Raw genomic sequence first — 23,249 nt, forward strand, 5'->3', positions numbered from 1 at the left:
GGCTTCTCACCCGACTCTCTCTCCCTCACACCCTCCCTCCCCACCACCCAACCACAACCCACTGGCCCTTCAGCAGGCCCTGGGGGTGGGTGGGAGTTGGTGTGATCCCGGGACCCATCTTGGAGCCATATGAGGGTCTGCTTGGCAGATGGAGGATGAACAGAGGATTGAACTTCAGGGGCCGGAAGAGGAGCTGATTTCCCTGCTGAACTCTGCCCTCGCCTCTCTTCGGGGGTGGGACAGGCCAGGTCCCCTCGAGCTGGGTGCTGATCTTTCCCCAATGCCACGTCTCCCCCTCCCTCTCCCCTCACGCCCCCCACAGCCGCAGGCACCCAGGCCTCCATCATCTTCACCAAAGAACCGTCATCCCAGGATGCGTTGCAAGGACGCCGGGCGTTGCTCCGCTGTGAAGTGGCGGGACCGGGTCACCTGCAGGTGCTCTGGCTGCTTAACGGGGTCCCCGTCGTGGACACAGAACGGCGCTTCGCCAAGGGCAGCAGCCTGAGCTTCGCAGCGGTGGACCGGCTGCAGGACGCCGGCAGCTTCCAGTGCGTGGCCAGGGACGGCGAGACGGGCGAGGAGGTCCGCAGCGCCAACGCCTCCTTCAACATCAAGTGTGAGTGCCGGGGGCCGGGAGGGTCTGCGGTGTGGGGTGGGGAGCCGGGGGGAGAGAGGTGTTCCCTTTCCAGAGTCCTTGCTCCGGGTTTGCCCCGGTCTGCCTGTCCTCCAACTCCCCGATTTCCCGAGCGAGCCATCCACTGTCCCCTCGGCCTCCTGTCCTGTTTCCTGAGCGCCCCCCTGTGCCCAACGTAGTAACCAACCGCTTGCTAGACTGGCGGTCGTGCACCCGCCGACTGACCGCCCAGCTCCTCCCAGGGGAGCTCTCAGTTCTGTGTCTGCTGCCCGAGCCCTACTCTGGCTCCTGAATTTGGCTCTCTGTCCCACAGGGATCGAGGCGGGCCCTGTGGTCCTGAAGCACCCCGCTTCCCTGGCGGAGATCCAGCCTCAGACCCCAGTTACTCTGCGCTGTCACATCGACGGACACCCTCGGTAAGGAGCCCACGGTCTCGAGGAGAGCCGAGGCCAAAGCCCCCTCGCACCCAATCTTCAAAGCCCCGGGCCTTGTGTTTTCCATGGCGTCGAGGCGGGGAGAGGGCCACCGGACCAGGGAAATGGAGGCAGGAGCGGACTCGATGTCTTGCCCCGTTGAACTTTGACAGCCTCTTCTCTCCCGGGTTGTTTGTGGACCATCCCTTGCCCGTCTGTGACTCCCCTCAGCCATTTCCTGTTGTCCTGCTCCTCCGGTTGGTCCTGGAATTCCCTTCTCCGTGTGGCCTGCCCCTGCCTTGTGCCTCGTCACCTGAAGGGGGGTGGGGTGGAGTCAGTTTGCAGGTCTTACCTGGACTTCCCGAGGGCAGCGGCCCCTAACGCCTCCATCCTTCAGCCCCACCTATCAGTGGTTCCAGGATGGCAATCCCCTCCCTGATGACCCAAGCAACTACTCGGTGAGCAGCAAGGAACGGAACCTGACCCTGCGACGAGCCGGCCCCGAGCACAGCGGCCTCTACAGCTGCTGCGCCCACAATCCCTTCGGTCACGTCTGCAGCAGTGAGAACGTCACCCTCAGCATCGTCGGTACGGCTGGGGTGGGGCCGCCGGTGGGGAACAGAGAGCGGAGGGGGCAAGGACTGGGCAGGAGTTTGCCGTCGGCTCGAGCGGGCCCCTCCCCTGCCGCGGGTTTGGCTCCGGCCCCGTTCCCTGCCCGGACACCCTGTCCCCAACCCCAGACGAGAGCTTCGCCCGGCCACTGGTGGTGCCCCAGGACCAGGTAGTGGGCCGGAACGAAGAGGCCATGTTCCACTGCCAGTTTGGTGCCACACCTCCCCCTACCCTGCAGTGGCTCTTCGAGGATGACTCTGCTATCACCAACCGCAGCCGGTAAGTGTGGTCTACCCCGCGGGGAAGGATGTGGCTCCTTCTCCTCCGATATTATCCCGTGACGCTCAGATTATGGGCCCCAGGGCTAGAGCGACTGCTCCCCGAGGGCACTGGGATGGACCGAGCAGGGGCTGTGGTCTCTGGGATTCCCCTGGTGGGCCCAGGGGATCCTGCCTGCCTTCTAACCGCTACTCTTAACTCCTAGCTCCCCCCACCTCCGTCGGGCTACGGTCTTCGCCAATGGGTCCCTGCTGTTGACTCAGGTCAGGCCCCGCAACGCGGGGGTGTACCGTTGTGTGGGCCAGGGCCAAAGAGGACCACCGGTTGTTCTGGAAGCGAAGCTGCACTTGGCTGGTGAGTCTTGGCAGGAGGGATCCCGGGGACCCTGAGGGAGAAAGCACAGGCTCCATACGTAGCATTTATTGAGCGCCTAATGCGTGCAGAGCCCTGTCCTTAGGAAAATGCATTAGAGTTGAGCAGAGCAATACCAAATCCCTGCTCTCTTGTGAAGATCGCACTGTCCCGGGCAATCCAAATCCCTGCTCCACCTGAAGCCTCCCCATTCCAGGGTTCAGGGAAGAACTTGGAGTCCAAAGAGCGGGGGCACACACGAATAAGTAGTAATTTTTTGCCCCTGAGTCAAATTTCACCGCCTCTTGCCCGTGGGTCATCAACTGGGCAAGCCGTCTCCTTCCCCACCCCTCGGGCTGTCGGTCAGGCCACGAGTCCCTTGTCCCAGAGCTACTCGGTCGACCGAGTAGCTCACCCCAGAAGAGCGGCTCGTTCCCCTGGTGATCACACTGAGGGCTGCAACCTTCGGTTTCTGAGCAAGGGGGTGAGGTGGGTCAGAGGGCAGGAGAAGGCATACCACTGGGGAGTGAGCAAGGCTTGTTCACTTTGGCTGAGAGATGGTTTTGGAAGACGGTGGGGCATCGAAAGTGGGGGTTCAGGCTTGGGTGAAGGTGTCCGTGAAGGGGTGTGTGTACGGGATGGGGAAGAGGACGCAGAGGGTCTTGGCCCGAGGTAAGTCATCCTTCCTAATAATAATAATTATGGTATTTGCTAAGTTCTTATTATGTGCCAGGCACTGTGCTGAGCGCTGGGGTGGGTACAAGCAAATAGTGTTGAACACAGACCCCATCTCACGTGGGGCTCACAGTCTTAATCCCCATTTTAGAGATGAGGGAACTGAGGCCCAGGGATGTGAAGTGACTTGCCGAAGGTCAAGCAGCAGACGGGCAGCGGAGCCAGGATTAGAAGCCATGACCTTCTGACTCCCAGGCCCGTGCTCTATCCACTAAACCACGCCGCTTCTCTTCTAACTCCTGCTTCTCTCTTCCCTGCCCTTCCCTCCTCCCACCTTCACAGAGATTGAGGACATGCAGCCCTTGGAGCCCCAGGTGTTTGCAGCTGGCAGGGAGGAGCGTGTGGTCTGCGTGGCCCCGCGAGGTCTGCCGGAGCCCAGCGTGTGGTGGGAGCGGGCGGGGGTCAGGCTGCCCGCCCACGGCAGCGTCTACCAAGAGGGCCGGGACTTGGTCTTCGCCAGCACAGCCGAGGGGGATGCCGGCGTTTACACCTGCCACGCTATGAACCGGGCTGGCCAGCGGCACCAGGAGCTTCATGTTACCGTGGCCAGTAAGCACGGAGGGTAGAGAGGAAAGGTTGGATGGGGTGTGGGCAGGTGGTTGGGATTGGGGGTCCGGGGAAGGCCGTCTCCCGAGGGTTGGCCTTCCTGAATGTCCCCTCGCGGCCTCAGGTTACGTGACTGGGAACCCTCTCTATCATCCCGATGATTAGCAGTTATTAAGCACCTACTCTGCGCGGGCACGGCAAAACAACCCAACAATGGACAACTTTTTGCGTGCCAAGTGTGGCCGACACTGTGATCCCGCACTGTCTTTTTCAGTGACCCCCATGCTGTCTGGTGAACTCCTCCATCACCGTTGTCATCTCTGACGGCGGACAGCTGGGTGTGGGCCAGAACGCTGGGCTAAGAGCTGGGGGAAAATTCAGGGAAATCAATTCTCAGGCCGGGGAGAGGGTCTTGGGCTGTTCTGCCTCGATCCAGTTGGAACTGGGCCCATTCCTTTTCCCACACGCGTTTGCAGGAAAAAAACAGCTAAGGTTCAGAAGTGGTTGAGGAGGTGTTTGGCTCCATTATATCTGATTCCTCGAGGTATTTGCCAATTGGAGGGTCCCGCTGCCAGCTCCAGCTCTGATGTGGCCCATCCTGGCCTCCTTGGTTGCCAGAGTGTGGCTGGTGGCGAGTGGGTGGGTATACATGGGGGCTGCTCTGGGGAGATGCTGAGGATGAGCAGCGGGGAAGGAATAAGAGGTTGAGCAGAGAGAAAATGGGGCAACGGTGCTGACAACCTGCATTGGGATTTGGAGCCCCGAGCCGAGGCTTTGGAGGAGTGAGAGGAACAGAGAATAAAATCGGTCTTGGAGTTTAAAAAAAAACACCTGCATGTACTGGGACTTGGGCAACTTAATACCGATCTCACTGGACTTGGATAAGATAATCACAGTACTGGACCAGGCCCCCGCGATTATTTGCCTGTCCAGATTTCTACCTCCAAACCTGTCGAAGAGGTCTTAGTCTTTCTCCTCCCTCCTGCCCTGTTTTTCACAGTGGTGCCCACATGGCTGCAGAAACCCCAGGATAGCCAGCTGGAGGAAGGCAAGCCAGGCTACCTGCATTGCTTGAGCCGGGCCACACCCAATCCCACCATCACCTGGTACCGCAACCAGATGCCTATCTCCGAGGTGAGAGGGGGTCACCTGCAGCTGGGACCTTCCCACCATCTCCCGTCCTTCCCCTCACTTCTGGCGTATCCTTTCCCCTTCTCCATATCGAATGCTCTGGAGCTAGGAGGTAGGGGTGAGCAGAGAGAGAACCGGCCTGCCTGAGCCTCCCTCTGGAAATGGTAGAAGTGGGGGACTGAATTGCGGGAGTTGGGGGGGGCGGGTCCTGGTCCCAGTACCCCCGACTGATCCTCTTGTGCTCCCCCCACAATCCCTACTGCCTCAGGACTCGCGCTTCGAGATCTCGGCAAACGGGACGCTGCGCATCAACAACGTGGAGGTGTATGACGGCACGTGGTACCGATGCGTGAGCAGCACTCAGGCCGGAAGCATCGAGGCTCAGGCTCGGGTCCAAGTGCTGGGTGAGCTGGCAGAGAGGAGCGGGATCGACGGAACAGTCGGATATGCTCCGGGAAGTTGGGCCGGGTTCCAGAAAGGGGGATCCGCTGGGGTGGAGGGGTGGGGGCGGGGGAAAGGTAGGAGGTGAATTCTTGAGACAAAGTGGGGAAAGCAACATTGGGAACAGAAGGAAACGCCCTGTGCCCAGACCCCAAGAATGAGGGGTGACCGTCCCTTGCTCTGCCTCCCTCCTCCAGAGAAGCTGAAGTTCACACCACCTCCGCAGCCCCAGCAGTGTATGGAATTCGACAAGGAGGCCACGGTGTCCTGCTCGGCCACGGGCCGGGAGAAACCCACCATTCGTTGGATGAAAGCGGGTGAGCCCCCGAGGGCAGAGTGAGGTGGAGCATGAACGGGGAGGCAGGCGATTGCCTCTGGGGCCAGTCCGGGCCCAGAGCTGTCAGTGGTCCCGAGACTCCCAATTTTCAATTTCGGTCTTTCTCTAGACGGGAGCAGCCTGCCGGCCTGGGTGACGGACAATGCGGGAACCCTGCACTTCTCCAAGGTGACCCGCGGGGACGCCGGCAACTACACGTGCATCGCCTCCAATGAGCCTCAGGGCCAGATCATCGCCAACGTGCACCTTACTGTGGCAGGTAGGGTCCGGGGCTGACCGTGCCGGGGGAAGGGCTTTTTGGTTTGTATCGTTGACGGAAGGCCAGTCACGCTGGGTCAGGAGGTGCAACCCGGTCTCGCGTGGCCAAAATATAGGGAGGGAAGTACAACCGACTGGATTCTTCCTGATATTTCTGCCCCCCATTCACAGTCCCACTATTTAGCTCTCCTCCACGAGGAGAGGAGCCCGTGTCAGTAGCGAAGAGGTAACAGACGGGAGCAGGACAGGAAAGCCCTTCCTCGTTCATGCAGGTTACATACTTTTCCTGATCATTAGACTGTCTGTGGGTTAGGGGCCTGGGCATGTTTCTGGGGGTCCCCAAAGCCAAAGTTCCCTCTGGACTATACATTCTGCCCCCGCCCCTCCTCTCTGCCTGTAAGTTATTTCCCCAGCGTTTTCAGAGGATTTTGAGACAGAAGGGTAAAGTTGGGACTGGGGCGATTTCCCCTTTAGCTTAGTTATTTTAGTGGCCCTGCTCATGGAAAAGAGGAAAGACACTGTCTCATAATAATTGTCACATTTATCAAGTGCTTTCTCTGTGCCAAGCACTGTATCAGGTGCCGAGGTAGGGTAGACACCAGATAATCAAGTTGGACACAGTCCCTGCCCCATATGAGGCTCACCGTCTGAGTAGACAGGAGACTGGGAATGAAATCCCCATTTTCCAGATGAAGCCCCTGAGGTAGAGAAAAGTGAAGCGATTTGCCCAAGGTCACACAGCAGGCAGGTGGCAGAGCCGTGATCAGCCCTAGGTCTTCCCAACTCCTCAGAATTTGCGCACAGCTGTTGGAAAACAATGGCATGATAGATTGCGGATTAATCCCACCAAGACTGATGATGGAATTTTCTGTCGGGAGCAGAGAAGTCTGGAGTAAGAACCTACACGGGCCCTGTGGCTTGACGACTTAGTTGGTTTGACGTCTTGACGACACTCTCGTCCCTGCCAGTCTCGTTCTTGCTGGGGCTTGGAATGCCGTGAATGAAAAGGCAGTCAGGGCGTGACATTGTTGCGTCCCGCATCTTCCGATGTTTAGGTAACTTTATGAACATTAAGGAATTGGAAGTAGAAGTTCCAATCTGGAGGACAGGACGCTGCAAAGAGATCCTCCCTCTCCTAGATAGCGATGCTTTGCCTAGCCAACCCCTTCCTCCCCTACTGGGCTCCAACCCTGAGCGACACCTCTCTCCCCAACCAGTGTTCGTCACCTTCAAGCTGGAGCCGGAACACACATCGGTGTACCAGGGCCACACTGCCCTGCTGCAGTGCCAGGCCCAGGGCGATCCGATTCCGCTCATCCAGTGGAAGGGCAAGGACCGGATCCTGGACCCCGCCCTGCTGGAACCCAGGTAGATTCTACTCTCCCCTGCCTCGTGTGGCTTCCCAATTCCCACCCGGATGCAGTCCAGTGGCGGGGGGAGCTGTGACGGGCGGTGAGGACGGGCAGGCCCTTTCTTCCTCTTCCACTCCCTCTTTCTCCCCGTTGCACCAAGGATGCAGATTCTTTCCAATGGTTCCTTGGTGATCCATAACGTGGCCCCTGAAGATTCAGGTCGTTACACCTGCATCGCCGGTAACAGCTGCAACATTAAGCACGTCGAAGCGTCTCTCTACGTCGTGGGTATGTCGTGGAAGCCTGGGGAGTAGGGTGCTGGGACAGGGAAGGAGCTGGGCTTCCCTGGCTATGATCGACTCCCTATTATTATGATCGACTTCCCTATTATTTACCAGTTCCATGGACTGACAACTCAAGTGCAGAAATAGCTGCCATCAGTGCTAGGAGGAGGACCGGTGTGACCAAGGCCTCTGGAATCTGGTTGGGAGGGGTGTCTGGACGGCACTCCCAGATCCATCTGAACAGCAGAGCCTTTTCCCTGGGGGACTTTGGGATGACCCAGAACTCGTTGACGATGCCCTGCTCCCGTTTATGACCCCCAGACAAACCAGTGGTGGAGGGACCCGAAGGGCCCGGAAGCCCACCCCCCTATAAGATGATCCAGACCATCGGGCTGTCCGTGGGGGCCGCCGTTGCCTACATCATCGCCGTGCTGGGTCTTATGTTTTACTGCAAGAAGCGTTGCAAGGCCAAGCGACTGCAGAAGCAACCTGAAGGCGAGGAACCCGAGATGGAGTGTCTCAACGGTGAGGGAGCTGGGCCCTGGCCCTTTGGGCAACCCCGGCATAGGCCCTCCAGTAGCTGCCCGAGATGCCGGGAACTTAGTGGATGGAGTCTGGTGCAGGAGCCCCTTTGTCCTCTCCTTCCCAGAGGTGGACTGACCTGGGGGTCCTGGGCTCCAACCTCAGGATCAAAGGGATCCACAAGCTGAGGCCTGTTGCTTCCACCCCAGAAAGAGGGGTGTGCGGTCAGTCGGCCTTAAGCCACCGGGAGGGTTACAGGCTACGGATGGACTCTGCCAGTGCAGTGGACCCGAGCTTTAGGCCCCGCTTTTTTTCTGTTCAGGTGGCCCTCTGCAGAACGGTCAGCCGGCAGCGGAGATCCAAGAGGAAGTGGCCCTGACCAGCCTAGGCTCCGGCTCCTCAGCTGCCAGCAAGCGACAGAGTGCCAGTGACAAGATGACCTTTTCCCGCTCGAGCCTGCAGCATATTACTACACTGGGTATAGTCCCCCTCACTCTGGGCTGGTCCCACCCTTGCCCTGGGGTTCTTCCCTTTGACTGGCGCTGGTCTGTTCCCTGGCTCTGCCCTCTGGGAGTACCAGGCCCATTAGTGCCAGGCTGAGGGAAATGGCCTCAGCCTCCATCACTGCTTGCTGGCTGCTGGGAGCTGGCCCTCTCTGTCCCCTCCTCTCGCTGTCCCCTCCTCTCTCTGTCCCCTCCTCTCTTCCCTTTCATGGGGAAGTGCCAACAGGGCCTTTGTGGACAAGGGTAGAAGGAATTGGGGATGTGGCTAACATAGGCCTGTTCCTCCAGGGAAGGGTGAGTTTGGCGATGTGTTCCTGGCAAAGGCTCAGGGCCTAGAGGAGGGAGTGGCTGAGACCCTGGTGCTGGTGAAGAGCCTGCAGAGCCGGGACGAGCAGCTGCAGCTGGACTTCCGGCGGGAGTTCGAGATGTTCGGGAAGCTCAGTCACGCCAACGTGGTTCGGTTGCTGGGGTTGTGCCGGGAGGTGGAGCCTCACTACATGATCCTGGAGTATGTGGACTTGGTACGCTTCCCCACCCGCCTGGGTCGTGGCAGCTAAGGAGGGAGGGTGGGGTAAATTGGGGGCCTGGAGGGCGGGAGGGTCTAGGAAGGGGATGCGGGGAGGAAAGAAAGGGAGAAAGTGGGGACTCCCACCCCACGGCCTCCTTAATTCCTCCACCTCAAGTACAGAGAGAAGGCTTCTGCCAGCTTCTTACCTTCTTGCATGGTGGTCTCTGCCATAACCCCTGCTGTCATTATGAGGTTTGGTTGGAACACATGGAAGGATAGGGAGAAACAGAGTCCCGTGGTGGCGGGAACCAAATCACCATCATGGTGTCGGTTCGTCGGCACTGTAGAAGGAATCAGCCACTACGTGTTGGAAGCAGGGAGCTTTCAGCAGTCTCAGATTAGTTAGCCTCTCGCCCCGCTGATACAGAATTGCAGACTGCTCGGGGCAAGCTTGTAAAGCAGGAGCCCTGCCAGAGTGTGGTAATTTTCAAGAATGCCACAGCCCTGTTGGAGCAGGCAGGTGTGACTGCTCTCCGTTCTCCCGCTCCTTTTTCTGACCACATTCCTTCACGGTCGCGCTTGCTGACTTTCCCTAACCAGCAGCAGCCACTCTTCTTCCCAGAGATCCTTCCCCTTCTCTGTACACATCACCTTGCGTTCCTCTTTCGTTCCCTTTGTCCTGCCGGTTCGCCCCACTTAGGATTTCCTGCACTTACCTCTTTCTGTGTCTTCCCGGGGCCACATCTCCAATCCTGATCTATATCAATCACCCAGCGGGTGTAGAGCCAATGGCAGAGGGACAGAACACCTGGCCCCCAGCCATCAGAAAGCTGACAGACCCCTGAGGGATACAGGCAGATGCACACCAGATAAATGAATCGTACAGCGGAAAGTAACGACAGAAACACTCAGGCAGAGCATCCAAATACATGATCGGTGCAGCGACACAATTGGAGAAGAGATATCCACAGTCTTGGTTATTTGCCCTTGGATTACTACAGTTTATCTTCTCGGACTCTGTACCTCATTCATTCATTAGGTCGTATTTATTGAGCGCTTACTGTGTGCAGAACACTGTACTAAGCGCTGGGAGAGTACAGTACAACAATAAACAGGCACAACAAGCATACAGTCTAGAGGAGGAGGCAGACGTTAATGTAAATAAATTACAACTATGTACATTAGTGCTGTGGGGCTGGGAGGGGGGGATGGGTAAAGGGAGCAAGTCGGGGTGACACAGAAGGGAGTGGGAAAAGGAAAGTAAGGCTTAGTCAGGGAAGGCCCCTTGGAGGAGACGTGTTTTGTGGAAGAATTGGACTTTGAAGGGGGAGAGTAATTGTCCGTCAGATGTGAGGAGGGAGGGTGCAGACCAGAGGCAGGACGTGGGCGAGAGGTTGGCGACGAGCTAGACGAGATCGAGGTACAGTGAGAAGGTTGGCATTAGAAGAGCAAAGTGTGCAGGCTGGGATATAATAGAGTAGCGAGGCGAGGTAGGAGAGGGCAAGGTGACTGAGTGCTTTAAAGCCCCCATTTGGAAGGAAGTAACATCTTTCTGAAACATCATCGTGATCACCACTCATTCGGCCCTGCGTTTTCCAAAAAAACTCAGGGCCGTGAGTTCAGGTCTGCCTTTTGTCCTTACTCTAATACTGTCCTATTCACACCTTAGCTCACGCTCTTCTCCAGCATAACAAACCACTTACCCTTTCTTACATCTCTTTTGCCCTCTCCCACCACTGAACTTCCACATTGAACATCACCCTTTTCTGTAGGAAGTGAATCCCGAGGTAGCTCAAACCCAAATCATGTCCCTCTGCTTCTTTAAAAAAAAAAAAAAAAAAAGGCCTCGTGTTCTTCAGTAACCCTTTTCCAGGGCAACCTAACCTAACACTAGCCACTCCAGAAACCACCTTAATGATTATGGTATTTACAAAGCACCTGCTATGTGGCGGGCCCGAGACTAGGCACTGGGGAAGAGATCCAGCATAATCAGATTAGATCCGGGCCTTGTCGCACACAGAGCTCACCTTCACCTTATTCTCAAGTCTCTGAATGCAAATTGTTGCATGTTCCTGTTTATCAAGAGGGAAGGTCCCATTAAAGAAGCCAGAGTGATTGCTGTGAGGTACCCTTCAAAGGCCCAGGGAACTCCCAAGCCCCAGGAATGCCATCCGTGTTGACCCCAGGAATTCAAGAGTTTTCTGAGTAGCACCCCAAATCCCTGGATTTCTGGGTTTGGGGTTTGTGTCACACAGTGTGAACATGGGTCACTCCTGGTGTGCTTATGCTCTAATCTGGAACTCAGGAGCCCAAGGGGACCTGGAGCTTCCAGCTCCAGTCACTGCCTATTCCACTGTCAAGTTGGTGAGAATAATGGGACAGGAGAGCAAATTTAAGTTCTACCCTGGACTCTCGGTTAGATTATTCTACCGCTCTTGTCTTCTTGGGTTTTGCATCCATCTAGCTATCTGGCTATCAGTCTATCTATTTTCATGGTACTTGATAAGCACTTACTTTGCATCAAGCACTGTTCTAAGTGCTGGGGTAGATACAAGATAATCAGGACAAATTATCACTGTCCCATGTGGGGTTCATAATTTAAGTAGGTGGGGGAACAGGTATTGAATCCCTACTTTACAGTTGAGGGAACTGAGGCGCAGAGAAGTGAAGCAACTTGCCCAAGGTCACACAGCAGGCAAGGGGCAGAAATGGGATTAGAACCCAGGTTCTCTGACTCCCAGGCCTGTGCTCTTTCCATTAGGCCATGCTGTTTCTCCAGGGTCTCCCCCATTAGATGATTGGCTCCTTAAAGAGAGGGAACATGCTCACTTCCTTCTTGAGAGCACCCGTTGAAGGGCCCTGCACCGAGTTGTCATTCAAACTCCAGGCCCAGGACAACTGCCCCCTGAGGCTGTAGGAGCAGTGGCGTCACCTGGTAATTTCTGGGGCCTAGGCAACCCTGCGTCAAGTTGGTAGGGACCTAGCTCAGATTTCTGTCTCAACTGTGACCCCGCTCTGACCCCACTCTGACTCTGATCTCTCCCCAGGGAGACCTGAAGCAGTTCCTGAGGATCTCCAAGAGCAAGGAGGAGAAGCCGAAGCCGCAGCCCATCAGCACCAAGCAGAAGGTGAGGGAGGGCGAGACCAGGGCGTGGGTTTGGGGGCCAGAGGATTAAAGACCTGGTGTGATGATGAGGATGGCTAGGTTGGTCTGGGAAGAAATCAGCTGTGCACTCTCTCCTCCGCACAGCCTTCCAGGCCACAGGCTCATCTTACTGGTCCCTAAACCTATTTGTTCCAAGAGGAGGGGGAAGAAATAGAAAGCTGACTTTGGGCTGTCTGCTGTAATGGAGTGGAAATGTGGTGCAAATAACAGAAGGTAAACGATGCAAATAGAGGTGGTGTGGCTCTTCAGGAGAAGTGGCCACAGAGGTTGGATAGAGAGACGGTGACTCTGGGGCCGTGGAACCTGAAGGGAGCCACTGTTGTGGTCAGCTGGGACCACCCAGTGGGTGGGGGTCGGTCATAAGACAGATGCTCGGGAAAGAGGGTAGAAATCTGTTGTGGACAAACTCATAGGTAGAGCTGCCTCTTTTCACTCATCCTCTCCTGGTGACCAGGCTTTCTTTTTTGGACTAAATATCCCTGGTCTGTTGGGGAGGCTGACCCCAGATGGCTTCTGAAGTGATGGTGAGAGAATCCCAGAATGACCCTCAGCCTCAGCCCCAGGGTTTGGAGGCATTCCATGGTGAAGGGAACGATGAGGGCCGATGGGGGATTGATGCTCAGCTTCTGTTGTTGCTGTCCCCCGGTTCTTTTCTCCATGTAGTCTGTTCAACCAGGTAAATCGGGCCTTATTGAGCTGTCTTACACAGAGCAAATCAACTGGATGATTGCTCTCTCATTCACTTAATTTGAGCTGCATGCCCCCAGCCAATTGCATCATGTTTAACTTACCCACCACCGAGGGGTATTTACCTTCTGTTTCATCACTGTCATCTTCGGCAAACGGTGATGGCGGCCTGCTTGAGCAGCACCGGGCAGTGGGAAGGCAAGATGGACCAGTGCAAACTGGCTATAGATTGACTCGGATACGCACCCGGATTTCCTAAAAACACACAGATCTGTTGACAGACGGTAGCGTCCGCCCGGGACAGTTGGGCCGAGGAGAGGGTTGGGTTGGTTTGCTGAGAAGGCTTCTCGGGAGAAGTGAACTTGGAGTCTAGAGGTTTGGAGGGAGGCAGATTGGCAGAAGGGAACGTTACTGCTTCTATGGGATCAGAGAGGGGTGAAAGGACTGCTCAAGGTTGATGAAAGTGAAGCTTCATTGGCAGTAGAAAGGAAAGAGTAACAGGCCGGGACAGGGAGGTAGGGTGGGGCAGTGTGGTGGGTGGTAGGGCCCCACGCTTAGGCTGAAATGCAGGAGCCCAGCGCCAACCCAGCCCGGCCGGAAACAAGCCCAACCAATGTGGATCCGCACCTGGCTCAATATTTTCTTTTCTTTCATCTGGGCCCAATTTGGCTTCCAGAGAGCCAGGCTTTCCAGGCTTGCTCCTTACGTAAATGCCAAGTAGTTTTATGTTTGAGCTGTGATTCCTCTATCCTGCCGACTACATTTCCCAACACCACCTGCTCCTGGTTAGGTTAGGCTCCTGGACGCCTCTTGGGGGAGAATGGGTACTGTGGCTTGAGTGCCCGGGAAAGGGGGGAGGGAGACCCCTCCTCGCTTAGCCCAAATGTGACCCAGGTTGCATCTTAATGCCAGACCCAAGCCCATCCCGCTGGCTAGATTGAACCACGGCTCGTGGACCAGGCCTGGGCTGGGCCATGGAGGGAGGGAAAGCGTGGAAGATTGAGGAGTGATGTGAAGCGGTTGAATTGACACGTGGCGGAAGCCACTGACAACTAGAGATCTGCCTGGGATGGGGCCATCCCAAAACCACTGGGCTCGTCAGTTTTAGACCACACTGCCTAAAAATGTGGTCGGATGCCGGTTGGGTTTGCCTGTCCAGCCAGGGCCATCTTTCGGCATGGTGGCTGGGGTGCTGCTCCGTGGGGGCTTCTGGGAACTCCTGAGACTATGGTGACCACTGTGGGAGCTCGCGTCTACCACGCTTAGATCCCTCGTATCCCTGGGTTGGATTCAGAACGTGGAACCAGGGTCTTGGCTGAGGCCACAGGAGCTGGGCCTGGAGCCAAAGTCCAGTGAGCTAGGCCAAGAAAGCACGGTGTTCCTGGTGCTCTGTAGTGGCGAGAGAGGAGGAGGACTGAAGACAGGGAGCCCAGTAAGGAGGTGGTGATGGTAGTCCAGACACCAGTTAACTGCGACCAGGATGGGGTGTTTTTGGTGGGGACCCAAAGAGAGGACCAAATCAAAGAAATATATAATGGGAGAGACAACAGGATTTGTGATAGTAGGTGTCTGTGTTAACTTTGACACGTTAAGGATGACGATGATGGTGTCTGTTAAGAGCTTACTGTGTGCCAAGCACTGTTCTAAGCGCTGGATGAGGAAGCCAGGTGCTGTGGAAGAAAAACTTCACGGTACGTCAGAGACGAGTTTATTACTACTAGATTGTCTTCTAGCACTAGTAGGGAGAGGCAGTTGATGGGCAGAGTTTCCCCTGCTAATCCAGGCCTGCTCAGCTCTAAGCTATGCAGAACTCCTTTCCATACAGTTGTTGCAGCATCTAATTCAATCAGAGAGTACGGCACAGGATCAATACGTCAGGATAGGCAGCGATAATTCCATGGGTTGGGCTTTTCCCATCCAGCCCCTCCACTGTTCTCTAGGTGATTAAATGGCCCCACACAGCAGGGCTCTTGCCCCTTCCTACCTCACCTTGCTACTCTCCTACTACAACCAGCCCACCTGCTTCAGTCCTCTAATGCTAACCTTCTCTATCTTGCTGCCGCAGACCCCCCCCCCCCCCCCCCCCCCCCCCCCCGTCCTGCCTCTGGCCTGAAACGCTCTCCCTCCTCGAATCCCTACAGATGACTACTCTCCCTATCCTTCAGAGCCTTGAGGGCACATCTCCTCCAAGAGGCCTTCCCTGTCTAAGTCCCCATTTCTTCTCCATTTCCCTTCTGCATCGCCCTGACTCACTGTCTTATGTATATATCTGTAATTTATTTATATTCATGTCTGTTTCCCCTCTGCCCCCAGACTGTTAGCTTGCTGTGGTCAGGGAATGTGCCTATTTATTGTTGTATTGTACTCTCCCAAGAGCTTAATACAGTGCTCTGCACACAGTGAGCGCTTAGTAAATATGCTTGAATGAATGAATTAGGTCAAGGAGTTGCTTCGCCTTGTTTTCTGCTACCCCTTTCAGGAGACCAGAGAACAAAGGGAAGGTGTGTTGCGAAGTGCTTGCCTTGGTAACCCAGTGCACGCAGAGGCGATCAATCAGGCCTAGAGCTGAGAGGATTCGGAGAGAAGGGGGCAAATGCAGGATCCTCCCCGGGGGCCATTGGGAAGCTCTCCCAGCATTTAGTGCTAAGCACCTGTAAAGAGCTCACTTCATGTGTAATTCTTCCTTCTGGGAAGGAAATCTCTTGTCAGGCGAAAGAGAGGGAGAGGGCAGACAACTTCCTTTTGAGCGGAAGCCTGTGTGTTTTACCTTGTGTAAGATTAACAAGTCAAGAAGAACTCAACCCCCAAAAGGAAAGATCCCTGGCCCTTTGTCACCTGAAGAATAAGGTGGCTGGGACCTGGCTTGGGGAACTGGCTTTTTTTGTACAAATCTGGGGGCATGGCTGCTGCAGGTGAAATCTCTGAAAAGCAACTTGAGCCAAAAAAAAACCAAACCAAAACCAACCCCCAAACCCTCCATAGTTGTTTTGTCACTACCTGGGTATAACTGTTTACAGGTCAGTAGTCATTCGGTCATTATGTTTAGTGAGCGCTTACTGTGAGTAGAGAGCGCTGTACTAAGTGCTTGGGAGATTACAGTATAACAGACATTCCCTACGCATAATGAGCTTTCAGTCTACTTCCCTGGTAACGATGTGCTGTGGCCCCAAGACCCAGAGGCAAATGTTGAGAAGTATTGCTGAGTTTTGAGAAGCAGCGTGGCCTAGTGGAAAGAGCACAGGCCTGGGAGCCGGAGGGACTGGGTTCTAATCCCGCCTCTTGCTTGCCTGCTGTGCCACCTTGGGCAAGTCGGTTCGCTTCTCTGTGCCTCAGTTCCCTCATTTGCAGAATGGGGATTCAATACCCGTTCTCCTTCGTATTTAGTGAGCCCCATGTGGAACCCGATGCCCTCCTATCTACCCCAGCACTTAGTACAGTACTCGGACATACTAAGTGCTTAACAAATACCATAGTTACTATTGTTTTATTTGGGGGGATTGAACCCCAGAGGAGAATTAGTTTTAGGGGAGGTCTCGGGAGATCAATTTTCTACAGTGCCAGGAGCCTCCAGCCACCTCCTAAGCATCTGAAGCTGTTGAGTGCTGATAACTATCTTGTACTGGGCCTATTCTGGGAAAATAACCCTAGAGCTGATCCATATGAGGGGTGATCAGTACCCATCTTTCAAAGCCTGTTCCTTGAGCCTTAACTCATAAGGCTTATCCACTCTGGCTTCATCCTCCTATCAGTCAATCGGTTGATGGTATTATTGAGCGCTTACTATTTGCAGAACACTGGTAGAGGTAGAATTGGTAGAAGGGCTCTTCTGCCCACAAGGAGCTTGCAGTCTATTGGGGGAGACTGACATTAAAATAAATTAAAGATAGGGGAAAGAGTAGAGCCTAAGGATATGTACATAAGTGGGCCTGGGGTGAGTATCAAGGTGCCTAAGGGGGACCTAGTCAAGTGCCCAGTTGATGCAGAGGGGAGGGCGGGTTGGGGAAATGAAGGCTTAATCAGAGACGGCCTCTTGGAGGAGAAGTGATTTAAGGAGGGTTTTGAAGGTGGGGAGAGTGGTTGGCTGTTGGATACGAGGTCGGGGAGGACACGGGCAAGGGCTCAACCATGAAACCGACAAGATAGAGATACAGAGAGTAGGTTGGCGTTAGAGACAGATGTGAGGTTTGGGTTGTAGTAGATCAGAACCTCTCTGTGAGATATTTGAGTCTGACTCCCAGAGGGCAGGGATCATAAAAAACCTCTACCAACTCTAATGTCCACTTCGCAGAGACCTTCAAATACTGTCGATTGTCAGTTGGTTTGTTCCTCAAAGGCAGGGACCAGTTTTGGAACCCGACCTGACGGAGTGCCTTTCCTGCCCGAGCCTGTCAGGATTTGATAAGTTTAGAGCTGTTCTTCCCCCAAATCCCGATTTGGTTTTTAATTTGTCCGTGTGGCAGGGCTGACGTCTTGAAGATCCCCGAAGACTCAAGCAGCTAAAAGAGTAGGAATGGGCAGTTACTGTAGGCAGAGGGACGTCTGCCCTTCCTCCTGGCCGTCGTCAGGGTGGGAGCCGGGGAGGGAAGGACGAGGGCATTGAAGCTACCAGAATGCAGCCCCTTCCTCCCACAGAGGCCCCAGCCCTGGCCGGCTCTAGGCTGGCCACGGATTCGGTCGGCGACCCCCGCCGGCCACTGTTCTTGAGGTGGCGGGTTGCCGGGCGGTCCTCTGTGTCCGCTGCCGGTTCAGAGCCAGGTCGGAGCATCTACAGGTGGAAGCAGCTGGCCTGGAGCCAGGGAAGTCCTGGCCCGGCCACTCCGGCCGGCAAGCTCTGGGGTTCTGCTGTAGCGGCAGCGGGTGGATGCAGATTTCCATGGTCTCGGTTTTGAACTCAGCGGGGCCAGTGATCGATCAGCTGGATTTACCCTAGAGAAATAAAGGGGAAGGCTGTGTCGATTGAAATAGAAAGAGTGCCTGTCCTAGCCCTGGTAGCTGCGATTATCCGAATGCTCTTTGGCTAGTGGAGTTTAGACGTTTCCTTCGAGTCTCACCCACTCTTCACACGTGTTGAAGAAATACTGCAGAGATTCTCCAGGTGGAAAGGGCAAGCCCTGAGTTATCGGTAAAGCCCTGATTCAGACAAACGCAACCCAGTAGTCGTTCGTAATAGCCTGGGCCTGGGGAGTCAGAGGACCGGGTTCTAATCCCAGCTCCATCACTTGCCTGCTGGGTCACCACGGACAAGTAGTCACATCACTTCTCTGTGCCTCATCTGTAAAAGGGGTATGAAGTACTTGGTCTCCCTCCTACTTAGGCTCTGAGCCCCACTTGGGTCAGGGACAGTGTCCGACCTGACGATCTTGTATCTATACCAGCACTTAACAGAGTGCTCGGTTCATAGGAAGTGCTTAACAAATTATTAATATTATTATTATTTCCTCGAACAGTTCTTCTCCCCCTGTTAACCAGAAGGAGGAGTGGAGAGGTGCCACTCTAAAAGTCTCGGGTCTGTCTGCCATCAGTTTTCAACAGGCCCAAAACTAGACATTTAGAGAAGCCTATTGAACATTTCACCCCCGCCTCCTAAATTCTCTCATCCACCTCCCTTTTCTTTGGGCATTTAAGACACCACCATCTTCCTTCTTCCCCAGGCTTTTAACTAGAGCACTTTCTTGGATTCTTTGCTCTTTCAACTCTCACGACTAGCCTGTTACTAAATCTCATTTGTTTTGCAGTCTGCTGCTTGGATCACCTTTCTGTAATGTTCTGCCCCCGTCTTGCTCCTCAAAGACCTCTCGTAATTAGCCATTCATCTTCATATCAACCAGAAACTTGTGACCATTTGTTTTGAGGCAGCCCATCAGTTCTGCCACTGTAATCTCCTCCTAACTGCAGCCAAGCTCGCCCCCTCTGTTCCTCCTCAGGGTCCTTCGCTCTTAATTCTCCTTCCTCTGACCCCTTCCTAACATCTACTTCCTGCCTGGAACCAACTCCCCCTTCGAATCGGCCAGATCACGGCCCCTTCCATCTGCAAAACCCTTCCAGAATCCCACTTAGTCCAGGATGCCGTCCCCGGTGAATTTTTCTTCTCACATCCTTCCTTCTCCATCTTAGCCCTTTTGTGCCCACTGCTTCCTGTTTGCGCTTTTGTGTGTTTTGTCTGGTGCACTCTACTATCTGAGCACTTTTTCCTCCCGTTTGACTATTATTTTTAAGTCCATCTCCCCTGCTAGATAGTTGTAAGCTCCTCGTGGGCCGGGATTGTTTCTACCAACTCTGTTGTAGCATACTTTTCCAAGTGCAGAGTTAGTGCTAGGCACACAGTAAGCACTTAATCAATACTATTGACTGGTTCCTTTTATTATCTTCCCCCAGGCACTTAGTAGAGTACGTTGTGTACAGTAGACAGTAAACCCCATTGATTGATTGACTGGTCGCGTGGCCCGTAAAGTTACAGGTGCTGTTAGGAAGAACCTCTGGGGCATCAAATAGACGTGTCTGCTCAGTATTTCCCTTTTTTAATAGCATTTAAGCGCTTACACTATGTGCCAGACACTGTACTAAGCGCTGGGATAACCTCAGGCTCATCAGTTTGGAACCCAGTCCATGTGCTGCCGGGGCCCACAGTCTTAATCCCCATTTCACAGGTGAGGTAACCGAGGCGCAGAGAAGCCAAGTGACTTGTCCAAGTGACGGCGCCGGGATTAGAAGCCGGTCCTCTGACTCCCCAGGCCTGTGCTCTTTCCACTAGGCCACACTGCTTCTCACTTAACTACACATTTGGGATAGGGGATTGTTGGGATTAGAGAATGTCCCGTTGGGCACCGTGAGCCTATCTGGATAGAGTGCAGTTGTGCATTTGGGAAAAGGATGTGGGCGTGCGTGCCTGGCACCCATCAAGAGAGCCTAATACACTGCGGGTTTTCCTTAATACAGGGTCCGTCGGGAGCGTTAGACTTCCTTCCGTGCCGTAGGAGACCGAGGGCCTTTACCGAGGCCCGTGGTGTGCTGAGCTGGGCTGTGTCATGTGACCCACCCTAGACCCCCCGCCAGGATACTAGCCCTCCCTGCCACCCTCCTTTCTGCCCCCACAGGTGGCATTCTGCACCCAGGTGGCCTTGGGCATGGAGCACCTCTCCAACAGCCGCTTTGTGCACAAAGACCTGGCAGCCCGCAACTGCCTGGTCAGCGCCCAGCGACAGGTGAAGGTGTCGGCCCTGGGGCTCAGCAAGGACGTCTACAACAGGTACCGTCGGGGCGGGATGGGGCAAGGGAAGCCCGGCCGAGGGAGACGGGCGGCGTGGGGGGTGGGACTCCAAAGGTCTCCAGAGGCAGCGGAACAGATCTTGGTGTCGCCTATAGAGTGGGCGTTCACCTTGCTAGGCCCCTTCCTCATCGAGGTGGGGGATTTTTTCCCGGAGAAGCGGGGGCTGCATCTCAGCCGGGTCATCCGCGGATAGGGCGGAGGGAAGTAGGGCCAGGGCTCGGCGAGGAGCCCCAGCTTCCCCTGTCGCCGGTCCCGGGGGTCCCGGGTATACCAGGGTGCCGGGCTGCTGGGGAGGAACGGGATCAGGGTGACGCCCGCTCGATCCCCCGCCCAGCGAGTACTACCACCTACGGCAATCGTGGATCCCGTTGCGCTGGATGCCCCCGGAAGCCGTGCTGGAGAGTGACTTCTCCACCAAGTCGGACGTCTGGGCCTTTGGTGTGCTCATGTGGGAGGTGTTCACGCATGGCGAGATGCCCCACGGGGCGCTGGCTGATGATGAGGTGCTGGCAGGTAGGCATCTCCTTGCCCCTCTCCCCCAGCCAGGTCCCTTTCCCCAGACACCCGCCTCAGTGGGGCCGGGCGACACCCACCCCACCTTGGAGCCTTTCGTCCCGCTCCCTCTGGGCTGCCGGGCTGGATCCCGGCAGCGAGGATGGGGCTGAGGTTCCCTAGCATCCGGGGGAGGGGGTCAGGGGATCGTGGGGGTTGGGCCGTGCGACGGCGGGAAGGGGCTGGTGGTGTGGAAAGGGGGACCCGGCCTAAGCCCCAGGCCCTGTCTCCGCAGGCCTGCAGACGGGCAAGGCCCGCCTCCCGCAGCCCGAGGGCTGCCCCTCCAAGCTGTACCGGCTGATGCAGCGTTGCTGGGCCCCAAGCCCCAAGGACCGGCCTTCCTTTACCGAGATCGCCAGCGCGCTAGGAGACAGCCCCGCTGCAGAGAGCAAGGCGTGAGGGAGGAGCTCTGGGCCCCAGCGGGCTGTGTCTGAGGGAGCTACCTACCGCTTGGCCCTCTCAGGCTCACCTGGCGGCACACCAGGCACCAATCCCCCCCCACCCCTCTCCTGCTGCCCACGGGCTCCTTGCCCCGTATGGACAGGCAGAGCTGTAAGCCTGGGCAGAGCCCGGGCCCTCACCGCGTCGCTCCTACCCTGGCCCAGGGCCCGCTGGGGACAGGTGGCCGGGCAGGATTTGTGCCGCAGGTAACATCAGAGACCATCTGGGGACTCGTCCCCCGGCCTCTGACCACTGGCCCGCTCCATCCTCCCAGAGCGTCAGGCCGCACCACCGGCCCGCTCGATCCTCCCAGAACGTCAGGCCGCCCTGCGGCTACGGGCTTCCGACTTCTCCAGGAGCGTCCAGCCGAGTCCCCGGTCCCCACCGACCCGGCGACTGACCCCCGCCCTATGGCGGGGCAGAACCGGCCAGGCGACGTCGACCAGAAGGAGCAACGAGAGCCCCGGGGGACGTCCGGATCGAGGCGCGGGAGGGGAGCCCACATTGAAATGTCTTCCTTCTTTAACCTGAGGAGTGAGCGTGTGCCCAGCCCAGCCCTTTCTCCTCCCTCTCCTTTTTCCTTCCCGTACTAAGTGCCTGGCAGATGAAGGAGTTTTTCAGGAGCTTTTGACTATTTCCTGCCCCTTTTGTACGCGCCACGGGTGGGTTTTTGTACGTAGCTGCAGTGTGGGGTTTGGGGGGGGGTTGGGAGGGGGCGGGCGGGAAAGCCGGGAAGAGCGGGAGTGGGGGGGGGCGGGCCGGCCCCTGCCCCGCACTCACGGCAGGGTTGGGGTTTTTATTCGCTGCTCTCAATAAAGAAGCCCTTTTTGTAATTTGCTTCCGAGGCTCGTTTTTCCCCTCTCTCCTTTCTTCTTCTTCCCCCCGCCCCCATCCTTGCCCATTCCCTCTTTACCTTGACTTTTATCTGCCTCTCCCATCACCCCCAAGCAGAACTGGGCAGGGATCAGTCAGATCTCGGGGGGGGTCTTCGTAACTACCCACCCATGTGTCCAATCGATGTCCCTGAACGCCTACTGCGTGCCAAAGCTCTGCACTAAGCGCCGGGGATCATACGCTAGAAGTGGTAGACATGCTCTGTGCCCTCAAGGGGTGCACAGTCTAGGAGGGAGGTGCAAAGGCTGGGGTTTCTAAGTATTTCATACCACCCTTGCGGCCCAAACGTCGTATTAAGCGCCGAGTTGAGTTATAGTCATTTCTGTAATAATGTGTGCTTTCGTTATATGATTTAGAACGAACGTGCAGGAAGTATCGAGGGAACGTTCTTCCCTCCCCCAACTTCAGTCTGTTCCGGTTATCCCATGACGCACAGGGAGATTCGGTGTGTATACTTTTATCATACAATTTGGATGGAGCAGGCTGGAAGTATTGGGGAGCGTTCTTCCCCCCGGCACCTGCCTGTTCCGGGTACCCCGTGAAAGGTAAAATCATTGTACGTAGAGAAGCAGCATGGCTCAGTGGAAAGAGCACGGGCTTGGGAGTCAGAGGTCATGGGTTCGAATCCTGGATCTGCCACTTGTCAGCCATATGCCTGGGGGCAAGTCGCTTCACTTTTCTGTGCCTCAGTTACCTCATCTGTCAAATGGGGATTAAAACTTTGAGCCCCACGTGGGGCAACCTGATCACCCTGTGTCTACCCCAGCGCTTAGAACAGTGCTCTGTACATAGTAAGCGCTTAACAAATATCAACATTATTATTAATTTTATTATACAATTTGGATAGAACACGCTGGAAGTATCGGGGGGAGAGTTAGTCCCCCCAACCCCACCATCATCCGTCTGTTCTGGGTACCCCATGATGCACAGGTCGATTGGGTGTGGGAGAAAACGGTTGCGTGTGTGGCGTCGGTCCGAATTCGATGCCGCCACAGCTCCCAGCCTCGCCGTACTCTGTGTTTCTTTGTGTTTCTTTATGTTTCTGCGGTTTTAAAGCTTTTTAATGTAGTAAAATAACGGCGAGCGGCAAGGATGCCCGGCGGAACGCTAGGGGTGGACGCGACTGTAATATGGGCGCTGTCATCGAAAAATATTAATCGTAGTAGCCTCAGGCTACTTTCCCGGAAACCCAGTAATTCCCTCCGGCTCAATCAGTCCAGAGTATTTATCCGGGTGCCTTCTGGGTGCGGAGCGCTCTCCTCGGCGCTCTAGAATGGGTGGGTGTGATCGTTGGCCGTGAGGCTTACAGTCCAGCCGGACCGGACCGCTAAAACAA

General features: G+C 55.7%; 1 protein-coding gene across 1 annotated transcript; it reads left to right on the forward strand.

The window, feature by feature from the left end:
* Positions 1-297: 297 nt before the first annotated feature.
* Positions 298-21,642, forward strand: PTK7 (protein tyrosine kinase 7 (inactive); the record flags this gene model as incomplete). Its single annotated transcript, XM_029047465.2, has 19 exons — positions 298-616; positions 948-1,050; positions 1,445-1,635; positions 1,788-1,938; positions 2,144-2,292; positions 3,307-3,573; positions 4,571-4,704; positions 4,970-5,105; positions 5,340-5,459; positions 5,589-5,738; positions 6,955-7,105; positions 7,250-7,377; positions 7,695-7,898; positions 8,218-8,373; positions 8,687-8,919; positions 11,954-12,034; positions 19,854-20,005; positions 20,361-20,539; positions 20,814-21,642. Coding segments are annotated over 19 exons (3,168 nt in total), but the record flags the coding sequence as incomplete, so codon positions are not given.
* Positions 21,643-23,249: the final 1,607 nt, after the last annotated feature.

This window comes from Ornithorhynchus anatinus, chromosome 19 (genome assembly GCF_004115215.2).
Source record: "Ornithorhynchus anatinus isolate Pmale09 chromosome 19, mOrnAna1.pri.v4, whole genome shotgun sequence".
NCBI classification, from domain to species: Eukaryota; Metazoa; Chordata; class Mammalia; order Monotremata; family Ornithorhynchidae; genus Ornithorhynchus; species Ornithorhynchus anatinus.